The sequence below is a fragment of the Rosa chinensis genome, chromosome 5 (genome assembly GCF_002994745.2).
Source record: "Rosa chinensis cultivar Old Blush chromosome 5, RchiOBHm-V2, whole genome shotgun sequence".
NCBI lineage: Eukaryota > Viridiplantae > Streptophyta > Magnoliopsida > Rosales > Rosaceae > Rosa > Rosa chinensis.
Genome location: NC_037092.1, coordinates 69419916 through 69437229, shown reverse-complemented (window position 1 = coordinate 69437229; position 17314 = coordinate 69419916). Strand labels below are relative to the sequence as shown.

Here is a 17314-nt window from a genome sequence, read left to right as displayed (position 1 = left end):
TCTTGCAATCTCATTTTTCTCATTACGCTTTCTCACAAATACCCATTTATATCCAACCGGTTTGACATTGGGTGGTGTTTGGACAACAGGTCCGAAAACACTGCGTTTTTCTAGAGAATTTAGTTCAGTTTGGATTGCATCTTTCCATTTGAGCCAGTCATGTCTCTGTCTACATTCATTAACAGAGCGAGGTTCAGTGTCATCACCTTTTATTATTTCAGTAGCTACTGCGAATGAGAATATATTGTCTATGACCATATCTCTACGATCCCACAATTCATTGGTGTACACGTAGTTTATGGAAATTTCCTTATTTTCAGGTACCTGAGCCTCTTCATGGGCTGGTGTCTCACCAATGTCATTTTCCTCTTCTGTAGTCACAGAATCATGAATTGTGGATCGGACATTAATGTCTTGCCCAATATTCTCTTCAGGGGCAATTTCATTAGGATTCAGATGTGCCTTTGTTTTCCTCTTTCTAGGAACTGAATCTTTTGAACCTACAGGTCTGCCACGCTTCAGGCGTGCAGCAGATGGCTCATTGGCCGCCACATTATTTTGTCCAATTTGGACATTAATTCTTGCCGGTGCATTTATTGCTGGGATATGTGATCTTGTCACTTTTGCTGTGTCAGTGAATGCATCAGGCATTGTGTTAGCAATATTTTGAAGGTGCAGAATCCTTCGTACTTCAATTTCACTTTCTTTAGTACGAGGGTCAAGATGAGATATAGTGGGTACAGTCCACATTAATTCACGACGTTCATTTGGAACAGTCTTATCTCCCCCTAACGGCGGAAATATTGTCTCATCAAAATGGCAATCTGCAAACCGTGCGGTGAAGGTATCACATGTCATGGGTTCTAAATACCGAATAATGGATGGTGAATCAAAACCAATGTAGATTCCCAATCGACGTTGAGGGCCCATTTTTGTTCGTTGTGGCGGTGCAATAGGCACATAAATAGCACAACCAAATGTTCGAAGATGGGAGATATTGGGCTGGCTCCCAGAAACAAGTTGTAATGGGGAATATTGATGGTTGGCTATGGGCCTCAACCGAATTAAAGCTGCTGCATGCAAAATTGCATGTCCCCATGCAGAAACTGGCATCTTTGTTTTCATTAGCAAAGTGCGAGCTATTATTTGAAGTCTCTTAATAAGAGCTTCTGCCAAACCATTTTGTGTATGAACATGAGGAACTGAATGTTCAATTTCAATTCCCATAGACATGCAATAATCATCAAACGTTTGAGATGTAAATTCACCAGCATTGTCTAAACGAATGGACTTGATAGAGTAGTCCGGGAATTGAGCTCGTAATTTAATTATCTGAGCAAGTAGTTTGGCAAATGCCACATTACGGGTAGACAAGAGGCAAACATGTGACCATCTTGTAGAGGCATCAACCAGGACCATAAAATATCGAAATGGTCCACAAGATGGGTCAATAGGTCCACAAATGTCCCCTTGAATTCTTTGTAGAAGAGATGGGGATTCGATATCTATCTTTGCATAAGATGGTTTAACCACCAATTTCCCTTGTGAGCAGGCTTTGCAAGGGTTGCTTGGCAAAACAATATGTTTAGTCATCAATGGATGTCCATTGGAATTTGTAATGATCCTACGCATTATGGTGGACCCAGGGTGATCCAAACGGTCATGCCAAAGCATAAATGTATGTTGATTTTTAAACTGCTGGTTCACAACATGGTATGCCTCAATTGGTTGAATGGTTGTGTAATACAACCCAGATGATAGGGCAACTAATTTTTCCAATATATGCTTTTGGCAGTTTTTATTGGATGTAATGCAAAGATATTCCACATGATTATCATTCGTGGTCTTAATGTGGTATCCATTTAAACGGATATCTCTAAAACTGAGGAGATTTCTTCTGGATCTCGAAGAATATAAAGCCTCTTGAATGGACAATTGAGTTCCATTGGGTAGCCTAATGTGGGCTCTTCCAGAGCCTTCAATCAGGTCTGCAGGACCTGAGATAGTAGTCACATTGGCTTTAGAAGGCGTTAAAGTGGAGAAATAAATCTGATCGCGAAAGATCGTATGTGTAGTGGCACTGTCAGCAAGACATATTTCTTCTCTATCCTTCATAAGTTGAGAGCATCCAAAATCCATGTTCATGCCTTCATAAAAGAAATAATAATAATAATTAATTAATTAGTTTGACTAAGGCAGTAAAACATGATATTATAGATCATTTATAGATAAAAACAATTTAGTCATTCATTTGGGTACGAGAGAAAATATATATATATATATATATATATATATATATATATATATACACCCATCATAATTCCTTGACGTCAAAAAAAATAGATGCATCATAGACCACATGCAATTTAATTAATGAGCTCCAGAAAAAAAAAATATAGGGAGGCCCCTTATGCAATTTAATTAATGCATCATAAACCACATGATAGAGCAAAAAAATATCCAGAAAAAAAACTTCTTTTTATTGCCTTGCAAAATAGCTAGGAACAAACCAAACTAAAAAAAATCAGAGGCCTAAACAAAAGGTGACTAATGTAGGAAGAAAATTTTAAAAATGCCTAAACATAGGCTGACAACTAGTAGTCGTCAAGAATTCCACCACTGGTCATATCATCAAAATTGCTTCCATTGTTCGCAAAAAAATCTGAGACATCGAGCGGAGTAATGTCTATAGGCTCAGATGAATCCCAAGGGTCAGAGTGGTCAATGTAGTTTGTCTCCACATGTTTCTTTTTCAAGGAAGCTTTGTAGAGGGCCACCAAATGGTCTTCTGCACGACAGGTGCGAGCCCAATGGCCTTTACCACCACATCTAAGACAAACACTGTCTTCATTTTTATGAGGTTTGATCATCTGACCATTTCCTTTAGTAATCTTGGCATTGTTCCTTGGGCCCAACTGCTGGTTGTAGCCCCCACGAGCTTGGCCATTTTGTCGACCCTGACCACGTCTATGACCACGGTTACGGGCTTTGCCATGCCTTCCACCACGTCTATTGCCATAACCACTAGTAAAAGTAGCATTCGCTTCAGGGAATGGTTGTGATCCTGTGGGGCGAGACTGATGGTTCTTCATTAAGAGCTCATTGTTTTGCTCAGCCACCAGAAGACAAGAGATGAGATCGGAATATTTGGTGAATCCTCTTTCTCTGTATTGCTGCTGTAAGACCATATCGGAGGCATGAAAAGTGGAGAAGGTTTTTTCAAGCATCATGGCCTGAGTTACAGTTTCTCCACAAAGATTCATTTGGGAGGTGATCCTGAACATGGCAGAATTATAATATATCACAGAACTATAATCTTGAAGGCGCAGATGCGTCCATTCATAACGTGCTCTAGGGAGCACAACAGTCTTTTGGTGAACGAACCTATCTGCCAAACCTGTCCATAGCTCAAGTGGGTCTTTGACAGTTAAGTACTCGTCCTTCAATCCCTGATGGAGATGGTGGCGCAGAAAAATCATAGCCTTAGCTTTATTCTGCGGGGACGCTGAGTTTCCTTCCTTGATTGTAGGCCCAAGGTTTTGGGCTTCGAGATGAATCTCTGCATCAAGGGCCCAAGACAGGTAGTTCTTGCCAGAGATGTCAAGGGCGACAAAATCCAATTTTGCCAAATTCGTCATCTTCCTGCCACAATGAAGATGAGGTATGTTAGGATCCATGTATAGTGTTAGAACTACAGGTTCTTAACAAATAAGTAATCAATATCGAAACTTCAGGTTCGAAAATAAATGAACATTGGATCGCAATTATATACACGAAGCTTCAGGTTCGTGGTCTTATGATTAGAACTTCAGGTTCTAAAATTCCGTATTTTTGAACTTCGGGTTCAAACGGATATGTACTCGAAACTTCTGGCTCGAGTAGCAGTAGTGAAACTTCAGGTTCACTTGTATTATGAATATTAAATATGCTTAATTGATAAAACATATAAGATAAATTTAATTAAATAAATATCAGATATGCGATAAGGAATGAAACAGCAAAGATATATCCATTATGTTAACAACATATACCTCATATATGGTGTTGTAAATATGACTAGAAACCATTCTTAAAATTTTACACCCTACATAACCTCCATATTTCATAATGTATGTTTTTGTGTGAATAATTGAGTAACTTTTTTAATTTTCTATTTCGTAAGATTTTACATATATATTTTATTTTATTGGGATATATAGACCTATATACCTTACATATCGAACATATTTGACGATATCAGAGAAATTTTGCAAAAACGGTTGAAGATAAGTTATTTTTTCTCTATAATATATCGGTCACTTCAAAAAAAAGATATATGAGGGGATACATCAAAGATTTCGCAGATATTTTAATCCTTATAACAAATATAAAACTATAAATACAGGCACATTCAATATTCCAAGTAAACTTCTGAGCAATCTTGAATGCTAGATCAATCTTGAAAGCTAGATATAAAATTGTCGAATGTATATAGTTAGAGTTTATTGTGGCTCCTTGCAAAGCCGATGCCCAATTGACGCACTCATACGGAATGAGGAGGGGACTAGTAGCTTCGGTTATCACTAGACCTGTAAATGGACCGGATTTTGATTCGGACCCGCTCCAGATCCGTAGCTATTAAACGGGTTTGGATCGAACATTTTGATCCGTTGATCCGTTAATGATCCGAATCCATTAACCCGTTTAATAAACGGATCGGATTTGGATTTAGGTCGATCCGATCCGTTAATGATCCGACCCATTTCAGTGATAAAAAAATATTATTTTTTATTAATATATTATTATTTTTTTAAAATATAAAATATAAAATATTAAAGATCTCTAATATTACTTTTTGGCAGAAATCTAAGAGGCAGTCTTCATAATTTTATTTTTGATAATGTAATTTTATTTTTGGTGATACTCTTCATGTAGATCATGTTATTTTAATATTTTATTAATATCTTATGAGATATTATGATATAAATTTAATATTACTATTTAAAATTTAAAAATATTTGAAATTATAAACGGATCGGATTAGCGGATCGGGTATCTGTTAATCCGACGGATACGGATTTGGATCGAGGTATCAATGATCCGCCGGGTTAACGGAGCGGGTTTGGATCGAATTGTTTTTTTAGTAAACGGATTTGGATTTAGGTCGATCCGATCCGAACCCGGTCCATTTACAGGCCTAGTTATCACCAAGGAGGCAAGGACTTTATAGCATTTAGAGGTCCAAATGTGAGTGAAGTTATAAAAAATCACCTTTTTCTTTTTTATTACAAACTTACTTCTTATTAGATGTCTTAGATGGAGTGTGGTCATTTTTTTCTTTTTGGGTGAACGTGCAAAATGAGACGTCTCCTATTTGTTTTCCTTTTTTTTTTTTTTTTGAAATAATCTGTTTTTCAATTTAGGAGTTCATGATGTCTACAGTGACTTTTCATTAGATATGCTTATGGAGTCTATTATGATGGGTGCGACAAGCCAAAGATGCAAGACATGGACATTATTACAATTCTTCTTGATCTCCTTGCGAGATTTCATAATGCTATGCCTTTGCATCATCAATAAATAGTCGCACCATATCATAATATTCATCTTCATAAGCCATTTAATGAAAGGAAAATGCTTGAGATTCCAAAAAATTATACCAAAACTCCTTACCAAATGATGTGGCACCTGCTTTGTCATCAATTTTGGTTCTAAGATGGTGATGATATGGAAATAATACAATTTTATGCTTCTCCTTAAAAAAAAAATTATAAAAAAAAAAAAAACAAGATAAAATTAAACCTAGACCATTAATTATCTTCTTCCTTATACATTTGAGCATCCACTCATGCTTCGCTGTTCTTGCATCCACTCTTGCTTCACCCTTCCTAACCGGAGCATGAAAAAGTGCTAGAACTTTTGCCTTTGTTGTCAGATGAATTAATGAATTAATTAAAAGCCATCCAAACTTACCTAAGTTCATTTCTCCTTCTTTTACTCCCTCTCTTTTCATGATTTCCTCGAGACATTTGAACTTTAAAAATTTGAATTAAAGAATCAATTAGAGATTGGGCTATATTCAGTGCCAACAATTGGGGATCGTATTATGTCTGCAGTTAATTGTGACTTATTGGCTATTGGCCTTACCATATTTGTTGATGGAAGATCCTTGTTGCTTTGTCATCTAGATTCTGGGGGTATCCAAGGAGTGTTGATTAATAGGCCCCAATAGTCTTATTGGAAGAAAAAGGTCCTCCAAAAATATCATGCAAGACAGGTGAATAAGGTGAGTGAAATGAGTGAAACATTGAAAATGGAGAAAAAAGCCTCACCCAACCAACTAGATCTACATCTGATGGTAGATGATCTCCTCTCGATGAGGATGGCGGCCATATATGGAACTTTGCAATGGTTTTAGGTTTTCTTGATTTTTAATTTTTGATAAAGAAAAAATTAGTAGAGAAAGTCTATGTTAGCAATTTCTTTGATGAGTTGGCACCAGCCACATCATTCGGTATATAAATTTGGTATAAATATTTGGTGTCTCTAGCACTACTCTTAATGAAAAGTCATTGTAATCGTAGACCCTTAATTAAAACGAAAAATGAATAGTGCTCATTTTGTACCTTCTACCTTATAGAAAGATCTAAGGGGAAGTTTTGTAATGATTTAATTTAAATTATATAAAACATTCAAATGCTATAAGATCAGAGTCCGGTAATAACCAAGGTTTTAAATATCGGTTTTAAATATCAATCAGAACTTTAAAAAATGGAGATATCAGAAATAACGAGGATATATCAAGGATATAGGAGAAAATATATTGTTTTTGAAAGACTCAATTTATTAGAATAATATATATATACATATGAATGTCAACTTCATCTATATCCAAAGAGAGACTCTAGGTGGTTGAAACGTCGGTCCCTGGCCTATGAAAATGCAATAATGAGATCAAAATATATGATCCATATAATACGAATTGTAGTGATGAACATGATAGTTATAAATCTCTTTAGAGCTGCTGACTGTTTTCCCTATAAGGGGATAATAAGGATGAATCCAACTGGCATGGATAACTGATCATATATTTCTCCATATTGATTATATCCATAAGCGTCATAGCCAAATTGATTGTTGTCTTCATGAGATTCATTTGAGATCTCACTGCGCTCTGTGCCTAAACTGATAGAGTCAAAACTTAAGGCAATTGAAGAAACATCAGATTGGGTACTTTGATCATCAGTTGCACCTCTAGTCCTCCTCTCATATCGGGTCTTCTCTTGAGCACCATGACCAGCTGTTCTCACTCCGTGATCTTCATCTTGGGTGGTATGATCAAAATTACCTTCACAGGCCGGTAAATGGGTTTAATCCTCTATCCATAGAAGATTGTCTATATTCATATCTTTCATCTCCACTACCTGTTCCACTTCCACCCTCTCCACCGTCATCAGAACTATCTGAATTATCTCATCGGTTTTTAACAACTTCTTCATATAAGACTCTCTCTATGTTGATTATAGTATTAGTTGCAGTTTCTACAACTTGTGGAAGAGGTTTTCCAGCTTCATCATTGAGGTGTGCAGGCATAATCCAATAATGAAGTGGATCAATGCCATTATCAAGCGGCTCACTTGCAACATGAAGTAGATCTATATAGTTGTTTTCATTGACCACATTCATCATTGCCTGTCTATCTCGTAGCCGCAGCTTCATGTTATAGTAGCAGTATACAAGCTTTTCCAACTTCTGATATGCCAAACGGTTCCTTTGCTTCTTTCTATTATTCAACTACAGAGTACATAGTTACAGACCACATACAGAGTTACAGTTACAGTCACTGACTATACAGAACTAAATCTCTCCTCACACATATTTGCATTTAGAAAATTACTTCTCATCCAGAATCACCTTGAGGATATTTCTCCTCACTTATATTTGCCTTGAGGAGATCTCTCTTCACACAGATTTGCATTTAAAGAATTACTGAGTTTAGTCTATTTTTTATTTTTTTAATCAGATTTTACAAATATTTCTTCACTTTATCTAGAATATATCCCAAATATCTAATATATCAGAGATATTTGATGGTGTCGGAGAAATTTCACAGAAATGGTAAAAGATAAGATATTCACCCCCTAAGATATATAAGTCTATTGAAAAAGGAAGATATCAGGAGATATAATAGAAATATGGCAGATATTTTAAAACCTTGTTAATAACCGCATGTCGGCATCTACTATAGTCACTCTTTTCTTTTTTCTGATCGCAGAAAATTTTGTATATAATTTAAATTCATTCCGGTTGTTGCTGTCGGAACACCTGCCTTTTTTTGAAAATGTATCCAAACACCAACAACAGACGTCGAGCCGATGGATCCAGCTTCTGGCCAACGAACCAAAGGATCCAGTTCGATCTTTTTGGTCCCTACTTCCCTCGACGGTTATGTGACAATATCCCTAAAGCCTATCTATCAGAAGCATTGCAAACAAGCCCTTCATTCAAGACTTGATGAAAGAAAGTTCTTCAAATTCTTCTTTCTTCTAACTTTATTAGTTACACTGGGAAGCACAAAAACACTTATTCATCATCAGCACACAGAGTATGTATATCGATCTGTATAAATTAAACTGAAGTTAACCCTGCTTCGGTTCGTTGACGTAGCTTCCCATCCTCACCACGATCCCATCGGGATCTCGTACATACCCCACTTTCTGGCCCCACTCTTTCTCTTCCGGCGCGCTGACCGCCACCGCTCCGTTCTCCACCGCCCTCTGAAACATTAGCATTTACACACAAATTACTACAAACCATAAACTCTAGGGGAACAATGACAAGACGACAGGTTGTTTAATGATTACTTTATAGGCCGCGTCGACGTCGGGGTACGCAAAGCAAACCTCAACCTGCTGCCTCTCACTCCCGGAGCTCGGCTTCTGAACTTTTCCGGTGAGGTCGTCCGTCTCGTGCTGGTTTTGCGGCGTGAAAGCTATCGTCGTCTGTCCGCTTTCAAGCTCTCCCCATCTGTATATATTCAATCATCATCAATGTGTTTAGAACTAGTGATTGTGGATTAATACTTAGGAAGGTGATTATATACCTGTGAGACTCGTCTATACGACGTACGGCGTAGCCGAAGGCTTTGGAATAGAAGGCTGCGGATTTGGCTACGTCCTTCACGTACACCACCGTGTAGGCAAATGCTGGGTTTAGATTCGACGCCATTGTTGGTTGGATTCGGTTCAGTAATTCTGAAATCGATTCGATTTTGGAGGTTGATGAAGGTGATGTTTGAGCTTTTATTTAGGAGTTGGAATTTTGATCAGATCAATCGTGGACGTTTGTGACTGAATCCAATAAGAAAGTACGTGGCATGTGGTAAGGAACTGTGGAGGTGGCAGGTGGAGGTTCTGCATGTGGTCAGCTCACAGAGTGCTGCCATGTGGTTTGAAGAGGCTAGGACAGTTTATCTCTTTTCTTGATCTCTTTTCTTCCGTCGTTTACTACATCGTTACTTTTCGACAAGTCGTTTTACGAAATTTTGTCGACAGTTTAATTTACAGAGTTGACTCTATAAAATGTATAGCTTGATACCAGCAACAAAGACGTTGATAATGTTAAACGAAAGATCTCTTTCAAGTATTTCTTTTTTATATGGATACATGATATTCAACTCCAAACCTCCTGTTGATTTACTTCTACGGTAAAACAATATTAGTTAGTTAGTCCATTAAACGCATGCGCATGCAGAGTGCACGATTAATTCATGATGGTTACTGTGAAAATGACTGAGTTGCAGCATAGGAATAAGCAGGGGCGTAGCCAAGACAAGGGCTACTTGGGCTACAGCCCAAGGGAAAATTTGGCCCAAAATCGATCAAGTATGGGTATAGCTCAATAATAAAAAATATATATATATACTTCTGCTTGTAGGTCGATTCTCAGCTCTCCCCTTCTCTGGTTTCTCCCCCGTGGGTTGTGGCGCTGTCCCCATTTGCTTCCCCCTTCCAGCCTTCCAGAGTTCCAGGTTCGATTTGCTAGTTCCGGCAGTCCGCCGAGCCACGGCCACCTCCACCACTCCACGCCTGAGCCACCTCCTCCGCCACCAAGCCACCTGCCCACGGCCCACCTCCACGGATCCACTGCGCTTCTGCGACAGTCGCAGTGCGACTCCTTCAAGGCTTCAATCCGAGATGATGTAGGTCGACTCTCAGCTCTCCCCGTCTCCGGTTCTCCCCCGTGGGCTGTGGCGCAGTGGCGCTGGCCCCATTTGCTTCCCCCTTCCAGCCTTCAAGAGTTCCAGATCCCAGGTATTGGATTTTTTTTGATTGATTATCATTGCTGAAGGGTTGTTGATGATGGGTAATGGGTTGATAATTGGGATTTGGGAATGTTTTGGATTTTTGGTTGATTGATTGTGTGGGATGTTCCCAGATGATGTAGGTCGACTCTCAGGAGTCTCATCTCTCCTCTTCTTCGGTTCTCCCCCGTGGGCTGTGGTGCAGTGGCACTGTCCCCATTTGCTTCCCCCTTCCAGCCTTTAAGAGTTCCAAATCCCAGGTATTGGATTTTTGTTGATTGATTATCATTGCTGATGGGTTGTTGTTGATAATTGGGAGTTGAGAATGTTTTGGATTTTTGGTTGATTGATTGTCATTGCTGTAGTGGGAATGGGTTGTTATGTTGTTGAATGTTTGATAATTGATTGTCATTGCTGATGGGTAATGGGTTGTTGATGATGGGTTGATAATTGGGAATGGATCTCTGTATCGGGTTGTTGCTAATTTTTGTATGTATAAAATTAGCCCAACCGTTCTGTCATTCCTGGCTACGCCCCTGGGAATAAGAGAGGAAATAATAGTCGAAAGACGGGGAAAAGGGGACAGAGAGTCGTCAAATCTCTAGCATTAGAGGGTTTCAACTTTGGATTCTTGACCCAAAACATCAAAATATAAATCATCCCACTTATCCCAACAAGAGATTTTTATTCTCACTAACCCGATTTAAAATAAAAGTGACGATATTACCCTTGACCTAATTAAAAAACTATCATGTGCCACTCATCATTCTCCCCTCCCTCTCTCTCTGCAGACCGACGATGTCTCTCTCTCTCTCTCTCATGCTCTCGGCCAGCGCTCGCATCCCATTCTGATCTGGTGACATCTCTCTCTCCCCCCACCGCTGTCTCCGAACGATGGACCTCTGCCGTCTTCTGTCTCTGATCTACTACTGGAAACTTATGTGAATGAGTCCGAGAGCTACAATAGATTCAGCGCCGATGTGAGGGAGTCTGAGAGCTGTAGTAGCTTCTCTTGCTGGAGATTTGATGAAGAAGGCCCTTCCAGCTCAATGAAGTCATTTCCGCGACCGGCTGCTTGGAGTTTCTGTGTTTAGGCGTGTTGAGATTGGAGATGGATGCCGAGATTGGAGACGATTGGAATTTACAGGTGGTGGTGAGAAGATCGACGGCGTCATCGTTCACGTCTCACGGTTGAACTCCTTGAACTCTGATTGGGTGCCCAGAGCTTTTCTCTGGGTGGCCAGATCAATTTCTAGATTTTTTTTTTTTAAGTAACAGGACAGAAGGAAAGAAAAAAAAGTTTTAAATGTCTATTGCCCCCTAATAGACGTCTATTGGGGGGCAATAGACGTTTTTAAATTGATATAATCTCTTCGTTTTTTTTCTTTAATTAAAATTTCATTTGTCTAATTTTAGAAAAATTAGTTCTCATTCTGACTAACGAAAGTTCTATTGGAGGGCAATAAACGTCTATTTGAGGGCAATAGATGTTTATGGCCCCTCTATTGGGGCAATAAACATTTCCGACGACCTATGAAATCTCCGATGATCTATTTGGGGATCTCTGGCGAGGTTTTCAGAAAAATCCGGTGGGCGGTGGCCCGTGACTGGACTCCGGCGAAATCTCCTATGGTTTCCCTCTCTTCCATTTTCTCTTTCTCTCTCTAAGTAACAAAGGGGTGAAGGTGAAATGGTATTAAAAAACAAAAAAATATTAATGGGGTATTAGGGAAAACTTCTTTAGAGTGTTTTGGGTAAGAGGAAATTAAAAAATTAAAAAAACTTAATGGGGTAAGTGGGAAAAAAATCTCTAGAAATGAGGTAAATGTACAAAAACCCTTCAACTTTTTCTTAACTCGCCAATTATTAGTATCAAACGGCCAAGGTGATTTATTTCTATCTCCATTGTATGGAGAACTGCTTGAGGTGTAATAACAGATGTGGTGCATAATCAAGAGGTCAATCCTACACCATAGTTTTTGGCTTTCAGTATCGTAAAACCTATTAACACCTTCATTTATAAGCAAGGTTACCTTATGAACACAAGCAAAGACTACATACTAAGAAGCGCATATGTGTGGTTACAAACTAACAACACAAGCAAAAATATACACTCGATTACGAAAGAGTGACATTCTTCATCAAATTGCATCTGCATTGATAAGAGGGGTATCAGAGGTAACCTTAGCATGTCCAAGCTTCCTTGCAGTACGTTCAAGCTCTTCACCATGAGTCGCCTTGGACTCATAGTACAGGACTGTGTATGCCATTCGCGAAACCATAGCTATGAGGCAGCTGATACAATTTAAGAGGAGCAATGGAATTATCACTGCTTTTACTGGTATAGCTTTAGCGACAATCCTGTACAAAACAAATAACAACCACAAGGAGGTGGCTATAACAACATTCAGAAAAAATCCTCGTAGCTTTGATCCCTTAATAAGCTGTCCAGCTTTTCCCAGTGCCTCCATGCCACATTTTTCTTCTAGTACCGAAACAACAAGTGCCAAGTTCCACACTACAGCTAGATAAGTCTAAACAACTAGAGCTAGAATGCATGCGACTATAGCAAAAGCAGAGATGGTGAGCTGAAGATTGAAAATCAGCACTAAAGGAACAACAGAGGCAAAGAGAAATCAAAAATAACCTAGATCAAGCAGTGTTATGTAAAACCATGTACAAATGGTCTTTTCAATGACTTCAGTGCCTTTGGTAGAAGTTCCTTGATGGACAAGTCTTTTCCACAGTATGATACTGCTGATGCTAAGACTGAGACTGTTGCAAAAAACAATGAGGTAAAAGACAACCCCAAAATGAAAATCCATTCTAGTCCAAGAAATAATATCCGAACTCGTACTTGGCAGCAGTTACAAGATCTGCGAATTCAGCGCCTCTGGGACTCGTAGTTGCCAGGAAGCGTGCCTTGATTGCAAAACCAGTGATTATTGGTTTGAGGGTGTAGAAATTAATCACCAAGAGGAAAGACCTAACGAGTATTATGAGAAGGGTCATGGAGGACACAGCCTTCCCATTTCTGAAGAAAAGTTTGTGGGATTTCCTTAGGAGTCCCAAAAAATTTAAAAGCATGTTAAACTTCATCAGAAGAAAGAGGGTTGATACTCTTCCGAAGTTCCAAGTCTTTCTTGCATTGCAAAAGGCACATAGGTGTAGCCTGTTTATATTATGTTTTCCTTCATTTTCAGATAGGTCTATTCTAATTTGTCAAAAAGACTATGTCTATTCTATTAATTCTTACGTCATTTATCCACATAGAAGCGTCATTACTCATTAGACTTTAACGTCTTGAGCAAGCAGGAAAGTCAGACACTAACTGAGTCAATAATAATTTTGTGACTTGGCCAATTTCCTAAGAAATTTCATCCAAATTCAAGCACAGTTGATAGAACTAGTCCACAAGGACCACAAATTCATACGAAGACCCGGCCGGCAAGAATATTTATGCTTGTACTTTGGACCAAAAAATATATGGTTCAGCTCAAAAGGAAACAATTTCTTTTTTGAGCGGATCAGACCTCAAATTTGTTGAAGTTAGGCCAAATCACACATATTTACTCTCCATTAGCTACTTTCACCTTAGAAATAGTCACTAATAACAATTGAAAAATAGAAAGTGAACTCAGTGTTTCGATCAATCTGTAATACCAATTTTCATGACATTAGTTTATAAGCCTGAGTTGTAGGCTTCTGTTTCAACTTTTGAAACTTTGAAAACATATTTGCTTAGCCTTCATGTGTCTTGCAGAAAAGAAAAGAAGAAATATTCTGCATTTTTCAAACTCAATAAAATATATTTGCAATCAAAGCAGAACATCTTGGTTTACAAGCCCTAATTGTTAAGAACGTCGGAGCCTTGGACATGGATTGTACAGATGGATGAAGTATCAAGGCCTAGCGAGAAGCTAGCTCTAGCTAGTTCATTTGTGTTGGAGAGGAAAGATCCCACATTGGAAAAGAGATAAATAAAATATAATTTATAAGTGGGTGGATCTCACCCAATTATACTGAGGCCTTTTGTGAGTAAAACCCAACACCTATCGGGTGGTTAAGTTGGGACAGTATCGGTACAATGGTGGGTCACGGGCCACGCTTGTCGCTGTTTAACATGGTATCAGAGCGGGTCTCTCTCCCGATTTCCAATGTGGAATCGGGTTTGTCAATTAATTCCACGTGCATACCTAGAGCTAGGTTGCACGTGAGGGGGCGTGTTGGAGAGGAAAGATCCCACATTGGAAAAGAGATAAATAAAATATAATTTATAAATGGGTAGATCTCACCCAATTATACCGAGGCTTTTTGTGATTAAAACCCAACACCTATCGGGTGGTTAAGTTGGGACAGTATCGGTACAATGGTGGGCCACGGGCCACGCTTGTTGCTGTTTAACAATTTGCTCTCACCAAGTCTTGTTCATTTATGGGTCAAATCGAAATGTCCATTTATAAAATGTTAGTGACTGAGTGTGAGCTAGCGTCAAAATATGGCGAAGAGGGAGGTGGGAAGATGGTGAGGTGAGGAGAAAAATGAATAAGGGAATAGTTGGAAATTTGAGGATGTCTAAATATCTAGGGGAGTGAAATTCAATAAACGTCTCAGAACAGTAAAAAAAAAAACACCTAATCAACGTTGAGAGTCTTTGTACGCGAGCGGCCATAAGCGCGCCAGACACCGTGCTACGCGACCTATCCCTGAAACCATGCTGTAGCCTGTAGGGCAACATACTCATCTGGAATTACAGAGGCATCGTAAACCATGAGACGCAGCACGATCTCGTTGATTTGGTTCAAGCAAAGCGTCCAAGTCTGATTTTCTTGGCTGCAACTCTAGCGCAGACAAGGCTAATTGACTCCATTACGGTGAGCCTTGGTTTAAAGGGTAGCATCTGTTTCCCTCATCAAGAAGGACAGCAGGGTATTGCGCTGCTTTGGAGCTCTGATATGTACATATGTCAATCTCCGAACATATTCTCCTAATCACATCGATGTTGAAGTGGGAGAGCCAGGTTCAGCAACTTTATGGAGGTTCATAGGTATATATGGAGTGGCTACGAGAACTGAAAAAGAGTAAACTTGGGAGATAATTGAAACCCTAGCTGCCAAGAGCTGTAACCTACCATGGCTTATGGCCGGAGATTTCAATGAGATTATGTGCAGTCCAGATAAGTCGGGAGGGGAGCCTAGGGATTCTGCTCCGATGAGAAGGTTCAAGGAAAACATGAATAATGCGGACTGCTTGATATGGGCTATGTAGGCTATCAGTTTACCTGTCACACAAGCATACAAAAGAGAGACTTGACAGAGGTTTCCAATCTCTTCCATGGCGGAACAGGTTCCCATATAGTAGGGTTTTTACTCTGCACCCTACTCAATGAGACCATTATCCTTTTCTTGTGGAGATGAGGGTGGAAAGAAGCGAAAGTAGAATTGCATCAAAACGATTTCGTTTTGAGAAGATGCGGCATCACAATGATCAATGTGCAACAATCATCCAAAGAAACTAGTCACAACCTCTCACAGGTCATGCTTTGTACGTAGCAGTTGGGCCAGAAAATTAAATGCACAGGTGAACAACTTCTTCAGTGGCACCGACTAAATTTGAAAAGCAAAAGATTGAATTACATGTTGTGCAAGAAAAATTGAATGATATTATGAAAGAGCCCTATTCCCTAATATGGGTCTGGACCCAAAGGATGTAGGATAATAAGAAGAAAAAGAGTAATTGCAGAGAAATGAAAAGCAACTTGTTATATTCATTGATAATTCTTAAAAAGCCTCAAGCCAGTACATAGGGCTGGGATTTTTAAACCAGGAACCGGGAAAACTGAACCGAACCGTCTGGTTCGGTGCGGTTCTTAGGTTGTAGTTTTCGGTTTCATAGCAGGACCAAACCGAGTTCCCTTCATTCAGTTCGGTTTCGGTTCTCAGTTTTGGAAACACAAAAAACCCGAGGAACCGATTATATGTTGTATTATACACGTGATGATAGGTTATTAGGTTTTTTCTAGCCCCAAATTAGAACCCTTCTATCAAACCTTCGATCAAACCTCAAAGCCTCGACCAAAACCTCTCATCGCCTCCAGCAAAACCTCTCAGGCTCGACTAAAACCTTTGATCAAACCTGTTCAACTGATTCAGTTCTTCCTTCAATTTCATCCTGAAGCTGCAGTTAGCTCTTCAATTTCAGAATCTCCAATCATGCCCAAAGCTGCAGGTTGCTCTTCCGAAACGTCTGCAACCTGTTCATCCCAATCCAAACCATCTGCTTGCAATGAGCTTGTTGTTGCAAGCAACAATTTGGAACCATTTGGAGAAGGACCATTTGAGCCAGTAGCTGTCCCAAAATCAAAGAAAGCTCCTTCTGCTCGGAGCACTGCTGCGAAGAGAGAAGGGGAGAGAAGAAGAAAGGGAAGCAGAGGTCTGAGGTTTGGGATCACTTCACGAAGGAAGATCATCCTTTAATCGAAACTGTCGATGGAGTTGAGAAGGTGGTTGGCCATACAAAAAGAGCTCAATGTAAGTATTGTCCGACTCATTTGGCTTGCAATTCATATGAAAATGGCACATCATCTCTTAGGAAACACATTGAGATTGTTTGTAAAGGATACCCTGGTAGAGTTAATGTTGAATCGGGACAACAGGTTTTGACTAGTGATGGAAGAAGAGGTAGTCAAGGTAGTTTAGTTAGTATGAATTGGTCACAAGAGAATTGTGCGGAAGCTGCAACTCATATGATAGTTGTGGATGAGCTTCCTTTTACTTTCATCGAGAAACCTGGGTTTAATTATTTTTGCAGTGTTGTTGTGCCTTTGTTTAAAGTCCCATGTAGGAAAGTGATTGTTAAAAAATTTATGGCCATGTATGATGCCAAGAAGGAGGAATTGAGGAGGGAATTGAATTCTCACTGTGTTTGTTTGACAACTGATACATGGACTTCTTGTCAAAATATAAACTAAATGGTAGTTACCGCTCATTTTATTGATCGGGGATGGCAGATGCACAAAAGAGTGCTTGCTTT

General features: G+C 39.3%; 3 protein-coding genes across 3 annotated transcripts; all 3 read right to left on the bottom strand.

The window, feature by feature from the left end:
• Window positions 1-2594: 2594 nt before the first annotated feature.
• LOC112163932 lies at window positions 2595-3638 on the bottom strand. The gene has a single exon (XM_024300191.1). It carries the CDS (start codon window positions 3636-3638, stop codon window positions 2595-2597), a length of 1044 nt encoding a protein of 347 aa, XP_024155959.1.
• Window positions 3639-8490: 4852 nt separating this feature from the next.
• Window positions 8491-9278, bottom strand: LOC112202352 (uncharacterized protein YraH). Its single transcript, XM_024343339.2, has 3 exons — window positions 9083-9278; window positions 8844-9006; window positions 8491-8756 (listed from the first exon to the last, which is right to left on the bottom strand). The coding sequence occupies exons 1-3, from the start codon at window positions 9205-9207 to the stop codon at window positions 8619-8621; spliced, it is 426 nt and encodes a 141-aa protein (XP_024199107.1). The 5' UTR covers window positions 9208-9278; the 3' UTR covers window positions 8491-8618.
• A 3077-nt stretch (window positions 9279-12355) lies between these two features.
• On the bottom strand, window positions 12356-13407 carry LOC121049030. Its single transcript, XM_040505439.1, has 3 exons — window positions 13140-13407; window positions 12929-13057; window positions 12356-12643 (listed from the first exon to the last, which is right to left on the bottom strand). The coding sequence occupies exons 1-3, from the start codon at window positions 13379-13381 to the stop codon at window positions 12424-12426; spliced, it is 591 nt and encodes a 196-aa protein (XP_040361373.1). The 5' UTR covers window positions 13382-13407; the 3' UTR covers window positions 12356-12423.
• Window positions 13408-17314: the final 3907 nt, after the last annotated feature.

Coding starts and splice junctions, on each gene's coding strand:
- LOC112163932 (XM_024300191.1), bottom strand. CDS start 3,638: ATGACGAATTTGGCAAAATTGGATTTTGTCGCCCTTGACATCTCTGGC.
- LOC112202352 (XM_024343339.2), bottom strand. CDS start 9,207: ATGGCGTCGAATCTAAACCCAGCATTTGCCTACACGGTGGTGTACGTG. Junction 9,007..9,082: donor CGTATAGACGAGTCTCACAG/GTATATAATCAC, acceptor GAATATATACAG/ATGGGGAGAGCTTGAAAGCG. Junction 8,757..8,843: donor ACGTCGACGCGGCCTATAAA/GTAATCATTAAA, acceptor CTAATGTTTCAG/AGGGCGGTGGAGAACGGAGC.
- LOC121049030 (XM_040505439.1), bottom strand. CDS start 13,381: ATGAAGTTTAACATGCTTTTAAATTTTTTGGGACTCCTAAGGAAATCC. Junction 13,058..13,139: donor GATCTTGTAACTGCTGCCAA/GTACGAGTTCGG, acceptor TTTTTGCAACAG/TCTCAGTCTTAGCATCAGCA. Junction 12,644..12,928: donor ATAACACTGCTTGATCTAGG/TTATTTTTGATT, acceptor TGTTTTGTACAG/GATTGTCGCTAAAGCTATAC.